General features: G+C 32.5%; 5 protein-coding genes across 5 annotated transcripts; 4 read left to right on the top strand and 1 right to left on the bottom strand.

The window, feature by feature from the left end:
- The first annotated feature begins 281 nt into the window (after positions 1-281).
- On the top strand, positions 282-2,256 carry LOC106760886 (putative 12-oxophytodienoate reductase 11). The gene is made up of 5 exons (XM_014644325.2): positions 282-452; positions 583-723; positions 832-962; positions 1,339-1,494; positions 1,606-2,256. Exons 1-5 carry the CDS (start codon positions 349-351, stop codon positions 2,196-2,198), a joined length of 1,125 nt encoding a protein of 374 aa, XP_014499811.1. The 5' UTR covers positions 282-348; the 3' UTR covers positions 2,199-2,256.
- A 2,682-nt stretch (positions 2,257-4,938) lies between these two features.
- Positions 4,939-6,899, bottom strand: LOC106759646 (HMG1/2-like protein). The gene is made up of 8 exons (XM_014642928.2): positions 6,738-6,899; positions 6,581-6,635; positions 6,288-6,404; positions 5,916-5,973; positions 5,783-5,827; positions 5,618-5,698; positions 5,410-5,502; positions 4,939-5,306 (listed from the first exon to the last, which is right to left on the bottom strand). The coding sequence occupies exons 2-8, from the start codon at positions 6,625-6,627 to the stop codon at positions 5,289-5,291; spliced, it is 459 nt and encodes a 152-aa protein (XP_014498414.1). The 5' UTR covers positions 6,628-6,635; positions 6,738-6,899; the 3' UTR covers positions 4,939-5,288.
- A 1,188-nt stretch (positions 6,900-8,087) lies between these two features.
- On the top strand, positions 8,088-11,785 carry LOC106759818 (proteinaceous RNase P 3-like). The gene is made up of 6 exons (XM_014643164.2): positions 8,088-9,202; positions 9,504-9,605; positions 9,745-9,920; positions 10,527-10,647; positions 11,135-11,203; positions 11,546-11,785. The coding sequence occupies exons 1-6, from the start codon at positions 8,294-8,296 to the stop codon at positions 11,753-11,755; spliced, it is 1,587 nt and encodes a 528-aa protein (XP_014498650.1). The 5' UTR covers positions 8,088-8,293; the 3' UTR covers positions 11,756-11,785.
- A 199-nt stretch (positions 11,786-11,984) lies between these two features.
- On the top strand, positions 11,985-13,352 carry LOC106759819 (protein HIRA-like). The gene is made up of 2 exons (XM_014643165.2): positions 11,985-12,124; positions 12,892-13,352. Exons 1-2 carry the CDS (start codon positions 12,017-12,019, stop codon positions 13,213-13,215), a joined length of 432 nt encoding a protein of 143 aa, XP_014498651.1. The 5' UTR covers positions 11,985-12,016; the 3' UTR covers positions 13,216-13,352.
- Positions 13,353-16,830: 3,478 nt separating this feature from the next.
- LOC106759765 lies at positions 16,831-21,338 on the top strand. The gene is made up of 9 exons (XM_014643099.2): positions 16,831-17,240; positions 17,897-17,933; positions 18,058-18,136; positions 18,256-18,301; positions 18,386-18,484; positions 19,331-19,399; positions 19,495-19,834; positions 19,930-20,078; positions 20,249-21,338. Exons 1-9 carry the CDS (start codon positions 16,911-16,913, stop codon positions 21,065-21,067), a joined length of 1,968 nt encoding a protein of 655 aa, XP_014498585.1. The 5' UTR covers positions 16,831-16,910; the 3' UTR covers positions 21,068-21,338.
- Positions 21,339-23,265: the final 1,927 nt, after the last annotated feature.

Below are 23,265 nucleotides of genomic sequence, written 5' to 3'. Positions count from 1 at the left end.
CTATTTTCCATTTTTTAATATTCCGATTAATATTTAAATTTATTATGAAAAACATTGCGCATGGGGAGTGTATATATATAATTAATAGTATGCGAGAAACAAAAAAAAAAAAAAACTTAAATCCTGTGCAAAACAATTAATACTAGAGAAAGAAGAGATATTTTTCCAACAAAAAGAAAGAAAAGGTATAATAGTTCAAATAAATGCAAATTGAGTAACTCAAGGCAAAGTTAAAGAGAATTGCTTCATAAGGTGCTCATATTTTCTTTTCAGCTACTATAAGAATGAAGAGCAAGAGTCCACACATTCCATCACAGATTCTGAACTTCCAAGGTGGGAAAAGAAGAAATGAACAACACAATGGTGGAAGAGAAGGAAGATGTGATCAATGGAAGGGAAGTTATACCCCTTCTCACCCCATTCAAGATGGGAAAATTCAACCTTTCTCACAGGTAAATTAGCATCATTATCAGTGTGTAGAAGAGGAATGGTTTATAATGTAAGAAACTTGCTGAATTAGTCTCCTCAAGTTGTATTGTTTCTGTGTATTTGTAGTTTTGATTTGTGTGTTCCATGGTGTAGGATTGTTCTGGCACCATTAACAAGAACAAGATCTTACAACTTCGTGGCTCAGCCTCATGCTGCTCTCTATTATTCTCAAAGAACAACAAAGGGTGGACTTTTGATTGGAGAAGCCTCAGGAGTGTCAGAAACTGCACAAGGGTATTCTGATCTTCCATTCTGTTAATTTCTTTGTGTATTTTTCTCAAAAAGCTTTGATATCTGAATATTTGATTATTTGATTTGTTCCATGATTTTTCCTTGTTAAAGGTACCCAAATACACCAGGCATTTGGACAAGAGAACAAGTGGAAGCATGGAAACCAATTGTGAGAGCTGTTCACGAGAAAGGGGGAATATTCTTTTGCCAACTTTGGCATGCTGGAAGAGTCTCCAACTATGGTATTTCTATTTCTATTTAATCACTTATACCTATGCAAAACGCTAAACCTTTACATGACAATGCTATATAGTGTTAGAAATGGGTTTTAGGCCTAACTCAACCTCACAAAACCGACTTGTAAAGTGAGGTCTGCATCCCACTTATATATTATAAATTGGTTTTATCTCTGGTCGATGTGAGACTTCCAACATATAGTATATTCATTTTCAACTTTCATTAACTATTTTCAAGCTTGACACTAATAATGCAAGCACATTTAACATTTTTGTATGCATTGGAAGAAGAGAAATGAATGTAAAGTTGTGTCATCGTGTTATTATTATGATTATTCATAAGAGAATGCTGTAATAAACACTGATAGTATATAGTGATCAGTGTATCAGCCAAATGGACAACCTCCAATTTCAAGCACAAACAAGGCAATTGAAGGAAGCAACACCAAATACCCCTCTCCACGTCGTCTCAGAACAGATGAAATACCTATGATTGTCAATGACTTCAGAATGGCAGCCAAAAATGCTATAGAAGCTGGTACCAACCTTTGCTTAACAGTTTCTAGTTTTTCATTCAAAATGTAACTTCAAACTATCTGCATGCAAGTGATATACTAAATACTACCGAAACTGATATAAATTTATTCAGGCTTTGATGGTGTGGAGATACATGGAGCCAATGGATACTTACTTGACCAGTTCCTAAAAGACCATGTGAACGACAGAGACGATGAATTTGGAGGTAGTTTAGAAAACCGTTGTCGATTTCCACTGATGGTCGTGGAGGCAATAATTAAGGAGGTTGGATCAGACAAAGTTGGTGTTAGACTCTCTCCTTTTGCTAACTACTGTGATTGCAAAGACTCTGATCCTCAAGCACTTGGCATTTACATGGCTCAATCCTTAAGAAAATTGAACATTCTTTATTGTCATGTCATTGAACCTAGGATGGTTACAATGTTTGAGAAGTGTGATACCAATGTGTCATTGTCGGATATTAGAAAGGCTTTTGGTGGAACTTTTATTGTGGCTGGAGGTTACAATAGGAGTGGTGGAAACAAAGTAGTCGCTGACGGTGGTGCTGATTTGGTGGCTTATGGACGCTTGTTTTTGGCTAATCCAGATTTGCCTAAGAGATTTGAGCTTGATGCTGAATTGAACAAGCCTGATAGAAGCACTTTTTACAGCAGTGATCCTGTAGTTGGATATACAGATTATCCTTTTCTTCAACATGATCACTGAAACAGCCTATGAAATTATAATTACATGTGTCTATTCAATAAAGAGCTGTGTTAATACATATAGTATCATTGTGCAAAATGACTTACACCAATTTCATTCAACTGGTTATGAATTTTTTGTAGGATGCAACATGTAAAGCACAATGTAGATATTCAACTTGTTTTGAGGTAGACTGGGGTGAAAGGAAGAAATAGAAAGAAAACATGATGAACTGGAGAATATGTTTGTGTTAATATAAGTCATTATAATGTTTTAACTAATATTTAAGGAATGTGATTAAGCAGTATGAATGTTTAAACAGTGAAGTATGTAACACAAAAGACATTTCTTATATTTGATAGGAATTAAAGAATTTGTGATGAAACAATTCATAATCCAGAAAATCTTCCTAGACTTTTAGCTAAGTTATTTTTAAGTTAAAATTTTTAAATGAAAAATATTGGGTAAATTTTTCTTTCATTTGGTTGTTTCAAAGTACTATCTTGCCCAATAAAAGTGACATTCAGTTTGTCTAAAACTTTAGATGTCAGGAATCATTTTTTATGATTTTAAACTTATGGTATAAGTTTGAAGAATTAAACACGCTATTTTAGAAGTTAGTGAAATAAGCAAAAGTTGAAATAATGACAATCTTGATATTGATATATACTGGAGAAAAATAAAATAATCAAGTTAACCAAAAAAATAAAATTTAAAAATTTATTTTATAAAATTAAAACATCACATAAACCTAAACAATACTCTTAAAAAATATAAACTAGATAATTATTGAAATTCAAATATAATTGAAATAATGTTGCGTCTTCAATACCAAATAAAATTGGAAAGTTGGTAGAATTTGTAAAAACTAGATGTAATTTAATATAAAATATAAATCATACAAATGGTCATTTTTTACAAAAAGAATTATATAATCAATTTTTCCCAGAAAACTTAAATTTTTTATAATAAATTATTATTAAATAAACAAACTATTTTAAACTACTTTAACATAATTATTCTTTTATAATTCCAATTTATTTTGACATTTATAAGTAAAATATAAATTAAACTATAGCTTTACTAATATAGATTGTATTGCTCATTTGGTATCTAATTTTAGTAAATATAAATTTCTAACTATACAAAGAGATCCATAATATTTGCTGTGCATAGTTTAAAGTAACAATTTTTTTTTTTCTCACAATCTTCTTTACACTATTATTCATTAACATAACAAAAACACTATATATTTATTTTGTAACTACCAATAAATAAAATAATAGTGATACGTTCTAGTTAATTCTTTGTCAACTGTAAGCAAATAATATATGTAAGTATAATAATATGTTTCATTTACTTTTATTATCAATTCGAAATCTGAAATAGCTGAAAATGATATCAAAACAATTATTACACCAGACGCATATAAAATACTTATTAAATTATAATATAATAAAGGCATACTTATTAAATTATAATATAATTTTGAACTTCAAAATAACAAGTAAATGAAAAACAAATAATAAATAATGTAAGAATATGAAAAATGAAATATATTAAACATGAGGATATTTTAACCATTTTGATATAACTAAATTTTAAAAAATAAAATCAAAAGAATTTCCAAAAAGATTCTTACAAAATCTTTTTTGTACAAATTCTTACATGAGTTGACTGATATACAAAGAATTTTACTTTACTTTTGAAATATTAGAAAAATCATACAATCTAATTTAAGTTCCGATTAATATACATAATTAATTTTTTATATACCCAAACTATTTGCACTGATATAATTCAATTATTTATATCAGAAAAAGCCTTAAAACAATTTACCTTTATTAACAAGTTCAACAATCATATTGTGGTGATGCATTTTTAAATAGCCATATAATTTATATATGAGCTATTATCAAATTTTTAATATCCAACGGTCATATTACCCTAATAAATTTAATAAAATTTATTTACAACGGTAACTAATAAAATTCAATTATGCAAACCAAATGTAAAAATTCATAAATGAAAAATGTTCTAATAACTGTTTCTAATATCCAAATAATTTAAAATAATGCTTTAAAACACTTCTATAAATTCAAAAATCACTAATAATTTTAAATCAAAAAAGAATTTAAACTAAAAAAAATAAAAATTCAATTGAATAATAAAAAATAATTAAACATCTATTAAAAAAAACAAAGAATCGAAAATCAGAATATACATTAAGACAGGACAACAAATCAAGGTTTTGCATTCAAAATAGAAACAGTAAGACAGGTATACAATGCATTACAAGACTAGAAAAAATATTACAAATTAACTATTTTAAAAAATCAGTTGCAAAGGAAAGAAACTCCTAATTCTAAGACGATAATATGAATTATGCAACTGGCACATTTTGAATAACAAAAAACAGTTAAATAGTTAAAAAATTACAAGTTCTTTATACTTTCAACACATCAGAAAATGTCATATATATATATATATATATATATATAAACTGTTTGCATAATAGAAGATCTCCAAAGATTCTAAAATTTCAATTAAGTTTTATCAAATGCATTTTGAAGAATGCTGATTATAATTCACTGTTGACAGCAAAACACGGTTTTTTAACACAGTTCAACTTCCATTTGGGAAAGTCAAAAGTACAGTAACATTCCTCCACACAACTGTACAGCAGAACACAACACCCAGATCAAATCAAGCATACAATAAAATCAAAAACAAATAAACACACACATCAAAGCAGCATTAATGAAGGTCTGACGCGTCATAGCATACGTGTATATATACAGCAGAAAAGGGATGATAAGCCAATTATATTCATACAAACTTAACCAGATTTCAACAAGAAAACTAAATCAAACTAAATGCTCTACAAAAGATAAACACCCCTTAACTAAACAGTTGGATTTAGAAGTACAAATAAAGATCTCCCATCTTTCAACTATTCACGTTTTGGACAGACAAAACAAATTTACGGAGGGAGCAGAGAAATATTTTCTGGAAGCAAGAAACATGTTTGTTTATCAGGAAATGACCAGACCACCTACAAAAGATGATCAAAATCATCAAAACCTACATAAATGGTTATCGGTCCACTTTCTAATCATCATCTTCCTCCTGCACGGAAAAACAAAAACAAAAAAACAACACCAAGTAAAGACGAAGCAAATAGATACCATAACCAATAAGAGAAAGGTGGAAAAAGAATAAATATAAAAACCTCGGCACTGCCCTCCTCATCATCATCCTCATCATTCACCTCAGATACTGACTTCTCAGACTCTTCTTCATCTCCACCAGTAGGACCTTCCGACTGACAACATCCAACAAAAACAGAAGCACATGAGAACAATAAAAAGCACATCTAATGAATCATATCACCAACTAGGTATTGCTATAATAAAAAACTTTATCAAATATACATCAACCTGTTTCTTGTTGTAGGCTCTCATGCTTTTCTCATACTCCACCTTTCTTTTCTCAGACTTTGCCACATATGGTGCTTTTTCCTGAACAATCACCCAACATTTCAATAATATGTTCAAACTTATTTCAGTTTACAATTTATGATCAATAAACAGTCGACTACATACAGCATCAGACAATGACTTCCATTTTGCTCCGGCAGCTTTTCCCACCTGGAATGTTCAATTAAAGTCAGACAGCTGAAAGATAACTAGGTCTGTACTGCATAAACACAAAAATACAACAATAAAAGTCACTTACAGCAGACACGGCTTTGTTGTCAGGATGTTCCTTGTTAAATTGTTTCCTAAACTCCTCCCTTTAATGATAAAGATATTATAAGAAACCAAACACAGAAGAAGTGTACAACATCGTGTTAAAAGAAAATGCACCAGATAAATATATTGAGCCTTCAAGGTGCATATCCAGGATATAAGATAATCATCATGCATGTTTTTTCTACTTTATATTTAACCAAAAAAAAAAAAACAAATCCATAGCAAACAAGCAAAATTATCAAATATACATAAACAGGCAATTTTTCATTGGACAACTATAAAAGTTTAACCGCATGAAAAATACACCGCATGCATGAATAACAGGAAAGAACAAAACAAAATATTTAAAAATTACATGAAAACAAAGAAAGCACTGGGAGGCCTCTTTGGCTTGTTAGGGTCTTTAGCAGCCTTGCCCTTGCCTGCGGGTTTCCTGGCCTTGGCTGGCGCACCCTTCTTATTCACAGCAAGTCTGAAATTCGGAGCAAAATCAATGAAATCGAAAATCAACAGAGATCTCAGATCTGAGATCCAGAAAGTCTTAAATTATAACTTTGTTGTATATTTCGCTGCAGGAAACATATCGTAGGCATATAAACAATACAAAACAACTGAAGATAGGATAAAAATAAAATAAATGAAACTTACTTGGCATCGCCTCTCTTAGATTCGGTTTTTGACTTGCCTCCTTTCATGGCGGATGCTGCAGTAACACAAGGAGGTTAGTTTTTTGGTTTGAAGTCACGGAAGATCGATGAAAACGACGAAAAATTGATGAAAAATTGAAAAAAATTGAAGGAATTACGTAGGGAGAGAGTGGAATAAGGTTGGGAGTTAGGGTTTGGGTGGAGAGAAGAAGAGAGAGAAAGATAAGGGAATGATATGATATACTATGACATAAGGCTAGGCACATATGCGGGGAGATATTAAGCTCATTCAGAAATCAGAAATTGAAATTCAATTGCAAACGAAATGAAAATCAAAGGGGTCAGGGGTTTAGGCGGGAATTTAAATTTATTGCCATGTCATTGATCCGTGTCCTTATTTTGTGTTGGGTGCGTTATTCCTAAGCTTATGTCTCCGTTACCCTTTTGTGTTTTCTGTGTGCTTTCTTCTGCAATCGCCGATCTTCTTGGTTGATTTTACTTCTATTTTCCGACTTTGATTTGGGCCAGTCCACCTTCTTTCTCAAACCCAATTTTAATCTGACTGCCTTCTTCCAAGCCCACTCTTTTTTTATTCACGAACCAAAACAAAAATTATCTTATAAATTATATTTTAAAAAAGATAAAATAAAAAGAAACAACAAGAAATTTAAGAAAATAAAAATCTGGATGACAGTTAAATTAAATTATTAAATTACATAACTTATTTGATAAATTTAATAATTAATTAGTAATCTATTTTTATTTCAGACGGATATAAAATATAAAATAATTAGTTAGGTTAAATCATTCATTTTTCTTTACTTTAACTTAACTTAATTTTTTTCATTAACTTTTATTTCTGGATCAAATTAATATGATAGTAAAATATTTTATTATCAAATTTATATGAATGGATATTTTGAAGGTATATTGTTTTCTATGGCACATTGCTGCACTTTAAATTGTTTTTATATGGTAATTTATATGGAAATTTTGAATCTTAATCACATTCTGTTTTGTAATAAAGGAAACACAAATATCAAATACGTTTTGAATCACACATTTTATTATTTTCATTCTTTTTACAAAGTCATCTAGCCTAATATATTATACAATTTAATGGTTTTGAGCATTGTTTATATAGGAAAAAAATGAAAAGAAAAATAACTTCAGTAATACGTAAAATAAACAAAAGTTATTTTTAAACACATTAAAATAAGTGAAAAAATAATGCAAAATTGAGAACATGCTTAAACCAGAATATAAGTAACATCCATGTTGATAACAACAACGAAAAATAATAGTAAATTTTATGGACAAAATAAAAATATCTACAATTAAGGTGAGTTCCGATAATAATTATTTTTATATATTGCAGTATTTTTAACCATCACTTTTTACATTTGCAGTGATTTCTGAAAATTTTGTTTTTCACCCTTGTTCTTCAATTTAGGTTTTTCACCCTTTGAGGAAAATTGCAGAACCCTTAAAATTTCTGTTTTTACTGTCTGGGTTTCACTGTACTTTGGGAGGTTCAGAACCAGGGATTTGTGAGTTTTGGGCATAGCGGGTGAAGTTCTCTTCTCATTTCGCTGTCCCCAAATTCAAACTTCTTTCTTCTTTTGAATTTGCAGCAAGCAGAGTGGAAGAAAGATAGTGTCTTTTGTCCATTTATCACCAAGATTTTGGACCAATTTCTCAGTCTTGCGCTTCAATGGAGAATCCAAAGAAGAAGAAGAAAACCAGTCAAAATCCTGAGGCAAAGTTCCAATTTGAACTCAACTCGTGTTCCAAGACTAAGGACCTGCGAGGTGCCATATCCCTCTATGACAATGCTGTTTTGAACAACACGCGCCTCAACCAACACCACTTCAATGCCCTCCTCTACCTCTGCTCCAACTCCGTTGCCGACCCATCGCTCAAAACCACCGCACTTGATTACGGTTTTGGCGCCTTCCGCCACATGTCCGCTCTCGGCGTCGTTCCCAATGAGGCCTCCGTCACCGCCGTTGCACGCCTCGCTGCGGCCAAGGGTGACGCCGATTATGCCTTCGAGTTAGTGAAGGACATGGGCAAGTACAACAACGCTACCCCGAGGCTGCGAACCTACGATCCTGCGTTGTTTTGTTTCTGTGAAATGCTAGACGCAGATAAGGCCTACGAGGTAGAGGAGCACATGAATGGCGTTGGGGTGAGTTTGGAGGAGGCGGAACTCGCCGCGCTTTTGAAGGTGAGTGCGCGGAGTGGTAGAGCGGACAAGGTGTATGAGTATTTGCATAAGCTTAGAAGCTGTGTGAGGTGTGTTAGTGAGTCCACTGCGGTGGTTGTTGAGGAGTGGTTTTGTGGTGCCAAGGCCTCTGAGGTTGGTGAGGTGGAATTTGATGTGGGGCGGGTCAAAGAGGGGGTTTTGCGGAATGGGGGAGGGTGGCATGGTCAGGGATGGGTTGGTAAAGGGGATTGGGCCGTCAGCAGAACGAGTGTTGGTGCTGATGGACATTGTTGTTGTTGTGGGGAGCAATTGGTTTGCGTTGATATCGATGACGCGGAGACGGAGAAGTTTGCAGTGTCTGTTGCTGGCTTGGCCTTGGAACGAGAGGTCAAGGCCAATTTTAGTGAATTTCAGGTGTTGCTGATCTCTCCATTCATTGCAATGCAACACAATTTTAAATGAGATGAATGATGATATATTATTGTTAGAGTTTAGTTTCTGTGCTAGGTAGGTATCAATCAGGAATCTTGATAGGTATGACTTTTTTAGGGTAGTTATTGTTAAAGTCAACAAACTTAATATGCAAGACAATTTATGATTGGATTACTTTCGTATAAAAACCCTTTACAATATTGATGCATCCATTATTTACTCTTGATATTGTTAGTCTAGCTATAATAGCTCGGTTTTGATACTTGTGGTTGATCCCTTACAGGCCTGGCTTGAAAAACATGACTCTTATGAAGCTATAGTGGATGGAGCAAATGTTGGGCTCTACAAACAAAATTTTGCTGATGGTGGATTTAGCATTTCTCAGGTTGTATTCCTAAGTTATAGAGTTCCTTTAATTTTACTGTCTGAACAAGTTATGTATGTTTATTGCTCTTGCCTGATAATTTTGCTGGATTGCTTTTGCAGCTAATTGTGGTTGTATTGTTGATTTTGTAATAGTGCAGCTTGATTGTGTTGTAAAAGAACTTTACAATCAAAGTGGGAATAAATGGCCGCTCGTTGTGCTGCACAACAAGCGCCTAAGAGGGCTGATGGAAAATCCTTCCAGCAGGAAATTGGTGGAGGAGTGGGTGAATAATGGTGCACTGTATACAACTCCTAATGGGTCCAATGATGATTGGTAAATTTCCAAATAAATGTCTTAAACATTGCATTTGTTTTTCACTGTTAATCTTTGGACAACAATATCGTTTCTTGATCTGTTTGACTGTTTATTTAAAGTACATTCAGAAATGATTATTTACTATTTGGTCTTAAAAATATTCACTTTCTTTCGGCCCCTTATTTTTTTTTTCAACTGTCATTACATTAGTTGTTGGCATTCAGTTTTGTGTGTATGCATTTAGAACTTGAATTTATCATGTTATCTATGCAATATGTGTAATCTTGTGTGGGACTTAACTCACATTCAATGTCCCGTATATGATATGTTTCTGCATTAGACAGCTGAAGCTCTTGGTGAAACCAAAGTGGACATAGACTTGAATAACTGAGAAGGTCTAAGTGAAAGCTAAACTTTTTCAGTACTAAAATGTAAACGATTGTAACTTTTGGAGGTTCAAATATTTAATAGTTAATTTAGTCAAAATTCTTGTGTTTTTTCATGAATATGTTATAACATTTTTATTTTCTGTTTGGTACGGATTCATATGTATTTTTAAAATTTAGTTTCAATCTGTTAAGTTTAATCACTCATTTACTTATATATTAATCTTTTGGGTTGCAGGTATTGGCTCTTTGCAGCTGTAAAACTTAGGTGCTTGCTTGTGACAAATGATGAAATGCGAGATCACATATTTGAACTCATAGGAAGCAACTTTTTTAACCTGTGGAAAGAAAGACATCAGGTAAGTTATTTATTTTTCTGGCTTTGGTTACTTTAGCAATATATGAGTGAGTTGTTGCCTATTCACAAAAATGGGTCTTCTATGGGATCTTTTTCCCTATAAATTTAAGTTGTAAAATTTTATTATATCTGTGTCATGTTTGGGCACTTTTCTGAAATTGATTACTCCTAAGGTTAGTTCAGGAGATTTTTCATTTGGATATTATGATTTTGTGTTAATTAAATTTTATTGTACCTGTTTTATGTGGGATTGGGATTTTTCCGGGAGGGGTGTGTGTATTTTTTGTGAAAAAAAAGTTATGCATAATTTTAAATTGTTTGTTATTCCCTTTAGGACATTTTCCTATGTTTGACATAGGAATAGTTGATTCCGTTTCGAGCTGTTAAGGTTCTTCTGTGTATAGTCCAACATGTAATATGTATATTCAAGATTTATATGGCTTACCCTTCTTTTTCTTTACTAGTTATCTTGTTTTCTTTGTATATAGGTTCACTACACTTTTATTAAAGGAAACCTAAAGCTTCAGATGCCTCCATCGTATTCATTGGTTATCCAGGTAATGCTTGGAGTGACCACTCTACTGTTCCTTCTGGGATGCGCCTGCATTCTGTTCTGTGTGACAAAATCCTAAATTAGTTTCATATTACAAAAATAGCGTAGAAACCGGTGAAGTTGTATGTTTGGAAATTGAAGTTGTATATCTGATGATTGTTATTAGTGAAACATAACAAGTTGTATAAGAGCATTGGAATTATTCATGTGGCATCTAAACTGAGCTTGCAAACATAAAAATCCTAAATACTTCCAGCATCCAAAATGTTTGTATACCATGCCTCCTCAAATTCAGAACTTTGTTTCTTGACCACTGTTGCTAAATGCTGTTCTTGAAATGTTTCAGGAATCGGAAAAAGGTTATTGGCATGTACCGCTAGCACCGGGCACTAGCAGTGAGTCTTTGATATGTTGGCTCTGCATTACCCGGCCAAGTGATCATGATGCTGTCGCTACTGTTTCCAATGGTGTAAGTAGCTGCTTGGATTCCCAAGTCGATGAAAACAATGCCACTTGCATCAGTGGTAAAAGAAAAGAGAGGTCTCCTCCTTCATGATAAATCTTTCTATGGGCTTGCCCTTAGTTTGACTTGTCCTTTAACTGCTTTGGGTATAATGGTGGCAATATAAACGGCAGCAAACTGTGTCATGATTGTAATTTTCTTCTAATTCACCTTTCCATTTTCCTTGTACTTTTTCTTGACAATAGTTCTATTCTGAATTTGACATATGTTTGATATGATATCTATTAAAAAATGGTCTTTTGAAGAAAGATCGTGTCTTTTGTGTGAAAGAAGAAATTTTATTTCTTGGGGAAGATGATAGCCGAGAAACCTAGTTGGGTTAGGCATGAAGGTATGCAAATTTTCTCCATTGATGTTCAACCCGGAGGGCTTAGGTTTGCTACCGGTGGTGGTGACCACAAGGTACGTAATTTTTTACTGTCTTCAAAGTTCAGCTGTGGATAATTTTGAATTTTGGATATTCAGTTATATGGTATTCAGGGAAATAACTTCCCATTTTTATTTTAAGATTTTAAACTTATCAATACCCTATTTTTTGAATATGTGATTTTTTTATTGTTCTTTCTTTTCATTGGATATAGAGGAATATTGCTTTGTTTATATTTTCCATTAATAGAAATCATTGATCAAAATTTCTAATGAAGTACAGAAATTGTTAAATATTTTTCTTCATTTCAGGTAAACTGAACTTCGTGTTTAGTTTCTGGATAACAACTGGTTCTTACGGAAGAGAGTATCTTTTGTGTCATTTATAAGAATAGCTTTCTAATGAGCTTGTCAGTTGATTTTTCACACACAACTTTGTTCTTGAAACCAAGTTTTCTTGGTGCTTTGTGGTGAACTCTTTTTTCGTGTTAAAAAGTAAGAAATACTAAAGATCTAAGATTAGTAGGGTGCCTAGTGTCAGCTTCAGGTATACATCTAAGTAGTATGTCATGTGCAGTAGTTGTGCTACAGTTTATTGATTTTCTTCACTTTTTTTATTTTCATAAGTTTCCTGACTACCTTAGTACCGATCTTCCTGTATGTTGGAGAAAACCAGCTGTATACCACTTCTGACCTTCAGGGCAGGACTACATTGGGTCCTTTTTCAACATTAATTTCTTAATCTGTTTTAAGCACCTGAATTAATTTTTATACAATTACATTCTCAACTATGTATTATGCAGGTTCGAATATGGAATATGAAGTCTGTTAGTACTGACATAGAAAATGATGCCTTTTCTCAAAGGCTTCTTGCAACCCTGCGGGATCACTTTGGATCCGTCAACTGTGTTAGGTGGGCAAAACATGGAAGGTTTGTTGCATCAGGGTCCGATGATCAGGCTATATTAATTCATGAGAGAAAACCTGGTTCAGGAACCACTGAATTTGGCAGTGGAGAGCCCCCAGATATTCAAAACTGGAAAGTTGCAATGACTTTGAGAGGGCACACTGGAGATGTGGTAATGCTATTGCTTTTATTTTTCAATCTCGTCCTCTGCAAAAAATAGTTTCTTGTGTCAACCATTTGATTCCATTCTGCCATTTGCTCTCATATTTGAATGAATCAATTTGTCACCTAAATGGATAACTAGCTACTTGTTCAAAAGCTTGTTGCACTTTCAATGATCATCATTAACTTGGGATCTATTGGCCTGGGATCCTATTGGCTCTTTTATAGCAAGTCAATCTGATGATAAGTACTGATTTTGTGATTCATTAATTCCATCACTAATAAATATATAAAATAAAAATTTAATGTAAAACACAGAGGAATTATGAGTGGAAATGAGACTATTTGTGGTTGTGGCAAAGTTAATAGACAATTTCATGAAGTTAGAATCTCTTTTTGAGAAGAAAAGAACTTACTTATGAATAACTTTGAAAAAAAAATAGAGATTTTAAAAATTATTAACCCATTGATAACTAATATACTCAATGTGATGCTTATGGTTGTATGAATCGATGTCATAACATTGAATTGTTGTCATAATATTATTATTATTATTCAAGTTCTCCAAGTTATGACAATAATCACTTCGCAATCAATAACTATTAATCTTTATTTATAATATTATGAAATTTTGAGATTCTGTATACTTTGAATGAATTTATCCTTTACACGTGACACTAAAATACTGTCAAATGCATGTTATAAACAAAACAAAATAATAACCAGAAACTTGAAAATGATTTATAAGAAAAAAATAGCATTTGATTTGTGTGGATACAATATTTTTTTTATTAAGGTTTCACATTAGAAACCAAATACTCATTAAAAAATAGATTTTTTTTTATCATATCTACTCGATTAAACTTAGACTAATATTAAGTTCACCTAATTTAACAAATTATGTTGCATAGTCGAGATAATAATATAGGAATCCAAAACCATCACTTTTGTGCTTTACGAGTAAATATCTTGTTATTTTATTATTCTGATATAGTAAAAGTTATTAAATTCAATTAGTAACTTTACAAAGTGTTAGATAGAGATACAGATATTATTATTTTTTGGTTTAATAGGTTCGAAGGTCCGGGTTTGTTTCAATTGGGTCCTCCAATTTTGGAAGTGATCAATTAGGTATCTAATCTTGTCAATTTGAATCAATAAAAGTTTTTTTGTTAAATGCAGTTAAGGTCGTGAAGTTTTTGAACATGTGGTACGCTGACACTTCTAGGTAGCACCATTTCAAGTGCATAGGTGGATTATAAAAGGGTGAAATCCCTTTTAATTTAGGGATTTCACCTTCAAATACACCCTTTTAATTTAAGATTTCACCCTTTTATAATCTACCTATGCACTTGAAATGATGCCACCTGGAAGCGTCAGCGTGTCACATGTTCAAAAACTTCACGGCGTTAACTGCATTTAACATAAAGACTTTTATTGATTCAAATTGACAAAATTAGGGACCTAATTGATCACTTCAAAAATTGGAAGACCCAATTGAAACAAACCTCCCTTATTTTTTATAGTTCAAACCCTTGTTGTACACATAAGAGAAGACGTAATTTAATACATTTTTCTATAGTTCTTTATTGATGTAATTTTATCATGTTATTAAACATAATTGAATACAGAATTTAATGAATAAAGAAGTATTGCATCATATGATAAAACTGGATATTTTTACAAATATCAAAGTTATCACAAAACATATTTTTTCTTTTATGATTGAAAAGGATCATAAAAAAAAAAAAAAAATCTCAAACGGTTTAGAGGAAAAACAACACTCATATAGGATTTAGTGTGGGACGGGCCAGATGGACCGACTCACAATGAAAAGAGCGGGTGGGCTAGGGTTCTAAGTCCATTGGCCCGCATAACCTATAACTTACGCAAGCCTACGACAATTACAAAATTTACATCAAATACTGACTATAAGTAAACTAATAATTTTAATATTTTTATTCGTTCAACAACCTTATGTTCCCTGACTTAACAAGACATTTTCATCACTAACCAATACTTGAAAACTAAGTCTTAGTTTAATTGTAATTTGAGATAATTAGTTATTTGTAATTGTTAAAAATAATTCTAGGTACTATTGTTCATGAATATTTGAATAATGATCTGTTTACCAAGTCTTAAAATTTTGTAGTTCCAAGTTTAAAAAGGCTCATTTTAGGTTGGTGAATTTGAAGGGGTGATAAACTACCAGTGATACATTAAGATCATCTAAATGAAATAACAAGTATTACTTAAAAATAAGAAAAAAAACTGTAATCCCATGTATAATAAAGACGTTTTTTTCTCTCCTTTGTACAGTAAAGATGTTTTTTGGACTCAATTGCAATTCAACATCAATACTTATCTTCGCCTCACTGAGGAAATAGTTTTTGGTTTGAGCTTGTGTTTAAGGTTGTCGGAATAAGGTTTGGCGTGGATGGTGTATTTTTTTCTGTAAAAGTTTTGTTGAAGAGAGAACCTACAAAATATATTAAAATCTTGTTTATTTGAGTGAATTTGAAGGAAAGTAATTGAGTGAATTTGAGAGGATTTAAAAATAATTTTATTTATTGTTTATTTGAATAAATTTAAAGATAAACGAAAATTGATTTGAAAATAAAATTTATAAAAACCAGTATAGAATTTGATTTATATGACAAATTAAAAAAATCTACCTCCAAATCGACTCCAAACATAATGAGATTAGAGTAAAGATGAATCAAGGCAGAATAACAATAAACCGCCAAATTGTAAAAAAATATTATAAAAAAATTAATTACAAACAAGATTAAATGTTATATTTTACTCGAGACCACATATTACAAAATCGACCTAAAAAATTTACTCATAATTACAAATTTATCACCACATTTTTCTCTGAATTTAATCTGAAGTAACAAATACACAGTGGACTATCCAATAGTTTATTTACATCTGGTCAAATTAACGTAATATAAAATTCTGAAGATATACTCGCATACAAACTGTATTCATTTTGTTAAATTTGAGGCACACAGTCGTGATAAGGAATAATTATAATCAAAAGTTTGAAATGGTAAGCAACTACGTTTTGATAATGTTTTTTTAATAACACACCTATAAATAATAATAATATATTTTTTAACCTTAAAATATTTAAAATTGAAAGACAACGAATTCATCTGTCGAAGATTTTTTTTTTTTAATCTCAATACTAGCATAAAAAACATCTTACACATTAAACAGAAATTTAATTTAAATATCGAACAGCCGCATACATAACTAGAAAAAGTTGGTGAAAAAGAGACAGGAGGAATGGAATATTGAAATTAATATAAAGAAGCACATAAAATTCATAAGAAAACATTTATATTGGTAGAAAAATGGAAAGCATAAATATGAAATATATATTTTGTGCCATATAAAAACTATATTTTTATAACAGAAGGTAGTTATAAGATTTGATGGTTAGTTATTGGAAGTGGAAGCTGAAAGTTTTTGGAGAGTGTAGCATAGTGATAGTTATAAGTTAAAAAAGGTTATTGTAGGAAGAAGAAGAAGAAAAAGAAGGAACAAAAGGGGGATAGTCACGTGAGGTGCACGCGTGGAGCAGAATATAGATATTTTGTTTTATGTATTTATAATTAATTATTAAAATAATTATAAGAATTTAATAAATTTGTTTTTGTTAAAAAAGGGGAGAATAGAGAGAAGGTGTTGAACGTGTTTGTTTGTGTGTGTTGTTTGGGGAGAGCGAGAAAAGAGGAGGAAACAATGGGCGAGGTATCTGAAACGATGACGAAGAAGAAGAAGAAGGGACGCCCATCTCTTTTGGATCTTCAAAAGCGATCTCTCAAGAAGGAACAGCAACAGAACCACCACAACAACCACCGACAAAACAACCCCAATTCCACAAATTCACACTCAAAAAACACCAACGTTGCTACCCACGATGACGACGACGACGAGAGAAAGGAGAAGAAGCACAAGCTCCTCGTCGGGCTCAATTCCCATCTCCACAACCCGACATTATTCCCCAATTCCCAGCCATTCAATTCCGATCCCAAGAGGCGCAAGATTGACCCTCTCCACAACCACCAAACGGTGCGTTTCGCCATTCCTCTCACCCATTATTACAGTCTCTCTGTTCCGCTCATCCGATTTGTGGGGTCTTCGTGTTAGAACGCCGATTTTCTCTATTTATTTTATAATCTTTTGGGAATTCGCGCGTAATATTGTTTCCTTTTTCTTTTTATTTTAATTCGCGGTGAACTCGCTGAACTCGGAACCGGTGGATGTGTTTGTTGGTTTGACCGTTTAGGTTTTCAGTTTTCGTGTAATTTAATTTAATTTATTTGGGGGAAAATTTATGTGGGGCACTGGCACTGGTGGGTGCTTCTTCTTTCTTTTTGGCCCTAGTTTTAATCTTTCATTATTGGCTGTACGCCAGATCGAGCCTTCGTTTATGCACGGATATGAATAAAAGCTTCAATTTGTCTTTTCTCCCAGTATTGTTGGGGCTATTCATTTTTTAATTTTCTCTTTTATTCCTTGCCCTTCAGCACAAGACTCTATAGCTTAGTAGCTTGCTCGTGAGTTGCGCCTTTTAAAAAAAAAAATTAATAGTAATTGTTTTTGGGGGGGTTGATTTTCGATTCTCTTTTGGAGGACTATGGATAAAAAGTGGATGTCTGTGTGTGGCAAAATCACACGCACATGTCTTTTTATGGTATTTGATGATGGGGTGATTTTGCTTGCAGGATGGGAAGGTTCCGAAAGCGACTGACAGTAAACATGGTATGTATAAAATGAAGCGTTTTATGAAATGATTTCTCAACGGAGGTGCAATGGCAGGGGGCGTACATAGTATATAGTATAGTGGGGGAATATTAATGGCGATTTTTATATTATGTGTTGACAGGTTCGCAGGGGGAGTCCGGTCCCACTACACCTTTGCCAGACAAAAAGCTCTTGCTGTTTATCCTTGACAGGCTTCAAAAGTGTGTCTCTTATAGTCTTATTTGTTTCTTTCTTTCTTTTCTTTTTCTTTTTCCCCCTTGTTTGTTTTTTTTTTCAAGTTGGGTATTTGATCTTTCTTTACTGCTCGACCTTCTTGCAGAAAGGACACACACGGGGTGTTCTCCGAGCCTGTGGATCCTGAAGAGGTGCAATTTTTTATATGATAAAAAAGTACTTGCAATTGATTTCTTCCTGTTTGAATGCTCAGCACCTTAACCTTGTTGCTGCAGCTTCCTGATTATCATGACATCATTAAGCACCCGATGGATTTTGGAACTGTGAGAAAGAAATTAGATGGGGGACTTTATACCGACTTGGAACAATTTGAGGTTGGTGCTACTATTTTCTGTAGCAACTCTCAAAAGCTCTGCTAACTTTCTTACTGGACAGATTCTATGTGATTTACTTCTGGGTCAGAACTCCCATGGCATTCTATTATATGACTTTCATTCTTTTTCTGGTAGTGTTTATCTACGAATAAAAAAAATCCTTGAAACGAAAGAAGAAATGTTGCATACAGTGCAGATTTTTTGATTCTTGCTAAGTAACTAATGCTGCTACATCCGTATCTACCTCTCCTTTCTTGTTGTTCTTCCCAAAAATCATTACTTATTTATTTATATATTTGATTACCATGACAGGACACCTGGAATGTAACTATAGACTAATGCTTCTTAATTATGGTTGATGCTTGCTTGACAATTATGTAGAAGGTTAATGAAACTATTAAGATTTTTTGAAACTAGTGCTAAATGTAAGATTTAAAAAAGTTTCTTGTGGGAAACCAACATATATGACAAACTGATAATTTGTTACATCGTTAGCATTCTCAAGTTTTATTAAGGACGATTATTCCTGATATGTCATGTGCAGTGCAGTATGTAATTCCTGGTCTGTGATTGCTTGTTATCTATTAAACCCATGCATTGATATGACCAATGGCTGTTTCTTGACATGCTACCCTGTTTTAGATTCACTGATATGTCTGATTTGGGTAAACTTTAAGTTTCTGGTCATTGTAGCATATCTTCACTAATTATGCAACTCACTGTTGTGTTAGTTTGGGTGGGTTATTGAGTGGATGGTTTGGGTTCCATGTACTACTTTGATCATTGAGGAGAATATTTCTTGTTAGTCTGATACAATTTTGAAATACCGTTGCTTCATTCTTGCAGAAAGATGTGTTCTTGATTTGCTCTAATGCAATGCAATATAATTCATCGGATACCATTTACCATCGACAGGTTTGGAGATGTTTTTAACCAAAACGAAGTTGTTTCCATCCCTTTGTAGTATTTGTTTAGTGTCTGTTAAAGGGAAATATTTTACTTTTTCTCAGGCCCGAGCAATGCAAGATATAGCAAGGAAGGACTTTGAGAATCTTAGACAAGATAGTGATGATAGTGAACCGCAGCCCAAAGTTGTGCAGAGAGGAAGGCCACCAGGCAAGCCCTCAAGAAAGTCACTAGGTATGCCTCCAGCTGAGCGCGTCGGACCTGAATCTTCTTCTGATGCAACTCTTGCTTCTGGCGGGGATATTGCTAGTGGCTCCAACGGTTATAATCTCAGGAAAGGACCAAGCAAATTTCAGCCTACAGATTCAATTGCTAGGCCCTACAACAACACTTTTAACAGTGGAGGGTATACTGGTTGGTCTGAATGGGAGAATGAATTTCCAGGTCACTGCCTATGTCTACAATTTCCCATTGTTGCAAACAAATGCATCTATATCATTTTATTGGAATTATTCAATTAATTATGTCTTTGTTTGCAGCTTCTGTTGTAAAAGCTGTGTTAAGATATGGAAAGAAGCAGTTTGTAGTTGATGAGACCAGGCGCGATTCTTACAAATTACCAGTGACTTCAGGAAATGAAGGACCGCTGTTGACCACAGTTGAAGATGAAGTCAAACAACTTCTTGCTGTACGGACTTCTGTGTTTTTTTTTTTTTTTTACTCTTTCCTCTTTTCTTAATCATCATACTTAAAAAGTCTTTTATTGTCTCTATCTTGTCAATATGTCACGCTCAGTCAAATTCAAAAGGTTTTTATTTGGCCACAAAATTCACGTTCGCCTCTTTTTGTATAAATCAGGTAGGTATACACATGAAGCATAGTTATGCAAGAAGTCTAGCCCATTTTGCTTCAGATCTTGGTCCCGTTGTTTGGAAGATTGCTGCAAGTAAAATCAGCAGTGTTTTGCCTACAGGACATGAATTTGGTCCTGGATGGGTAAGTGAAAATGACGAGCCACAGAAACAGCACTTCCCAGTTTGTGACGAGGGTAGAACTTCAGACCCTCCCGTAGTAGAGGATTGTAAAAGTAGATTTTCTTCTCCATCTGGATCACTTCCCCTTGCAAATAGATCCTGCATGCAAAGTGCTGACATGGTTATAAATAATTATCAAAAAGAATTGAATTCGGCAATCAACATTGCTGGTGGATCTGAGTCCATAACTCCTGTGAAGATTCAGCAGGAATCCATGCCGCACCCTGATGATTTTGGTTCACATGATTGGTTAGGTTCTAATTTTTCACCACAAATGAAGATGGTAAGACTTGCTGACCTAACTGGGTCACCGGGTGCTGGGGTTGCTCCTCAAATGGATCCCATAAGCGGCCGCATTGCGCAGACAAATACTAATCCTTCTCTTTTGGGACAGTACGGGAGCAAATCAAGTCAATTAGAATCCGGTAATTTATTGGCCCGGGAATCTGGGTTTGAGCCACGAAGTTGGTCTCAAGGAATTGCTGGAAAATCATCTTGGCAGGGTTTGGAAGTTCCCACTAAACAGAAGTCTTTTGCACTTTCTAATGACTTGAATGGAAGGATTGGAACTACAAATTCACCCAGTAGTTCCAATGTGGAGGCTGGTTCTCAGTTGCAGCCTAATTTGGCATTACAGCTCTGATGATATATTTTTTCCTTTTTTTGGGATTGAATCCACTCATTGCTTACTAACATGATATTGTCATGTTGTAGGAAAGAAAATACCCTATTTAATGGACCTTTCTTTTTAAAATCAGAAGCATTCAGAAACAGTCCTTCTGAATTTTTTTGTTTTTTTGACTTTATAACACAGGTTGGCCACTCCATTAAGTATACAGTTCAATTGATATCGGCCAAGTCTTTATGACACAGTGCGATTGAGACGTCAAATGTTTAATTATCCTTCTCATTTACTATACTGTTTTGATTAACATCCTCTTGCATTTTCTGTGTCAACTAATAATTTGGTATAATTAATGTAAGTCAGTGTCAGCCAAAGTGGCGGTTTTTTCTGCAGCTTTGTAATGTCGGTAGTGAAGTTTTCGCCGTATTAAAATATAAATTACAGTAATAAGTTATTAGATGACATATTTTATTAACTTTTAACCTGTTAATACTGTAATTCTCTATCCATCTTATATATATATATATATATATATATATATATATATATATATATATATATATAGAGGTGTGTAAACGATGTTAGTTTTTTCTTCTTTGTTTTGTTTTATATTGTATCGGTAAATACTTTTTCTATTTATTACTTAAACATATAAAATTTGAAACTGAAATTCAATTCATATATTGATATGAAGTTTTAGTTCAGATGTATTATTTGTAACATTTTCTTGAAGATGTTTCCTAATTGTTTCCTTATAATTTAAGAAATTGTATGTTAAAAGATTATATTAAGTTTTGTAAAAAGGAAGATTATAGAAGGAAAAAGTAATAATTTCCGTGTACCGTTATGTTAAAAGAAATACTGTTATATGCTCATAAAAATAACTACTGTTGTGACTTAACATAATGAGTGTATCTGCTATTTTCACTAAAAATTTATTAAAAAAGTTTCAAAATGAAAATTAGGTATTTATAGTGCTACAAACAGAATTATGATTACAGGTTTTTAAACTTTAAACACAAAAATATATAAGTAATTTTATTTCATCAAATATTCAAAAAATTAAGTACTTACCTCAGTTTTTTTTTTTTTAAACTGACAGATGCTTTTTCTCTGTTATGTTTATCATATTATTTTCAATCCAGTTCAATTTAACTTTTTTTAATTAAATCCAATTACACACTACATTATTTAAAAAGTAAATTCAAATTTTCTCTGAAATTTTCAATTCTTTCTATCAATATCCTTATTTTAGTGAGTGCATTTGTCAATTTAAAATAAAATCAGTAATTTAAAGTTTATCCAATTTATCTATCATAGTCAACTTTCATGGAAAAAATTCATTAATATATTGGATTATGATAATTACTTAATTGAATGTTTTACTTAGCAGGTAAAACAATAAATTTAGAAAACAACATGTTAAGATAACTTTAATTCATTCTGATATCTTATAAAACTCACTATTATCAAATTATCAATTAATACTTAATTGACATTTAAATATATATATCTTACGAAAATAAGTATATTGAAAATCTTTTATTTTTTAATAAGACTAATTTACATGTAAATTTGTTCTTAAAAATTAAATTTATAAGATTAAGATAATTTAAAGTTCATGCAAACATATATGCATATAAACTTGCTATATAAACTTAACATCACTATAGCAACCTTCTGGCCAATTTGGATGTGTCAAATTTTGGTTAAGTTTACATTTCTAGTCATTGATGCATGCAGTAATTAATCCCAAAAACCTTTGGTCAGTTGGGCTTACCATGTTAGTCTTATACAAATTTGAAATATGTGTTCTTGATATTATTCTCTAATATCAGTTCAATATGATTCTATCACACCCATTTATTTACTGGAACTGCTCATTTAATTATGTCACTATTTGCAGTCTCAATCATGAAAGCCGTGTTAAGGATATGGATAAAAGTAGGCGCATTCTTCCAAAAACATTATATATATATATATATATATATATATATATATATATATATATATATATATATATGAGTAATGTTTTAATACGTCTCTATTTTCGTTTGTTTTTTTTTCGATGTCACAATTAAGTTTTTATTTTCTTACAATTAAATCAAATAAAATCTTTCTGTCACATTGAAATGACGTCGTTAAGAAGGATACATTGACCCGTGTAGTTTTTTATTATGTGGCATTGAAAATGTGACTGAATTGTATCTTTTTAA

Source organism: Vigna radiata, chromosome 5, assembly GCF_000741045.1.
Source record: "Vigna radiata var. radiata cultivar VC1973A chromosome 5, Vradiata_ver6, whole genome shotgun sequence".
NCBI lineage: Eukaryota > Viridiplantae > Streptophyta > Magnoliopsida > Fabales > Fabaceae > Vigna > Vigna radiata.
This window is presented reverse-complemented; position numbering and strand designations above follow the sequence as displayed.

Bases quoted from the DNA above. Each gene is read 5' to 3' on its own strand.
- LOC106759818 (XM_014643164.2), top strand. From the start codon at position 8,294: ATGGAGAATCCAAAGAAGAAGAAGAAAACCAGTCAAAATCCTGAGGCA. The intron at 9,203-9,503 runs GTGTTGCTGATC...GATCCCTTACAG, and splicing joins CCAATTTTAGTGAATTTCAG to GCCTGGCTTGAAAAACATGA. The intron at 10,648-11,134 runs GTAAGTTATTTA...CTTTGTATATAG, and splicing joins TGTGGAAAGAAAGACATCAG to GTTCACTACACTTTTATTAA.
- LOC106759819 (XM_014643165.2), top strand. From the start codon at position 12,017: ATGATAGCCGAGAAACCTAGTTGGGTTAGGCATGAAGGTATGCAAATT. The intron at 12,125-12,891 runs GTACGTAATTTT...TGTATTATGCAG, and splicing joins CCGGTGGTGGTGACCACAAG to GTTCGAATATGGAATATGAA.
- LOC106759765 (XM_014643099.2), top strand. From the start codon at position 16,911: ATGGGCGAGGTATCTGAAACGATGACGAAGAAGAAGAAGAAGGGACGC. The intron at 18,137-18,255 runs GTGTGTCTCTTA...ACCTTCTTGCAG, and splicing joins ATCCTTGACAGGCTTCAAAA to AAAGGACACACACGGGGTGT. The intron at 18,485-19,330 runs GTTGGTGCTACT...TCATTCTTGCAG, and splicing joins CCGACTTGGAACAATTTGAG to AAAGATGTGTTCTTGATTTG.
- LOC106760886 (XM_014644325.2), top strand. From the start codon at position 349: ATGAACAACACAATGGTGGAAGAGAAGGAAGATGTGATCAATGGAAGG. The intron at 963-1,338 runs GTATTTCTATTT...TATAGTGATCAG, and splicing joins TGGAAGAGTCTCCAACTATG to TGTATCAGCCAAATGGACAA. The intron at 1,495-1,605 runs GTACCAACCTTT...AAATTTATTCAG, and splicing joins CAAAAATGCTATAGAAGCTG to GCTTTGATGGTGTGGAGATA.
- LOC106759646 (XM_014642928.2), bottom strand. From the start codon at position 6,627: ATGAAAGGAGGCAAGTCAAAAACCGAATCTAAGAGAGGCGATGCCAA. The intron at 5,974-6,287 runs GTAATTTTTAAA...TTATCATTAAAG, and splicing joins AGTGCTTTCTTTGTTTTCAT to GGAGGAGTTTAGGAAACAAT. The intron at 5,699-5,782 runs GTATGTAGTCGA...GTGATTGTTCAG, and splicing joins GGAAGTCATTGTCTGATGCT to GAAAAAGCACCATATGTGGC.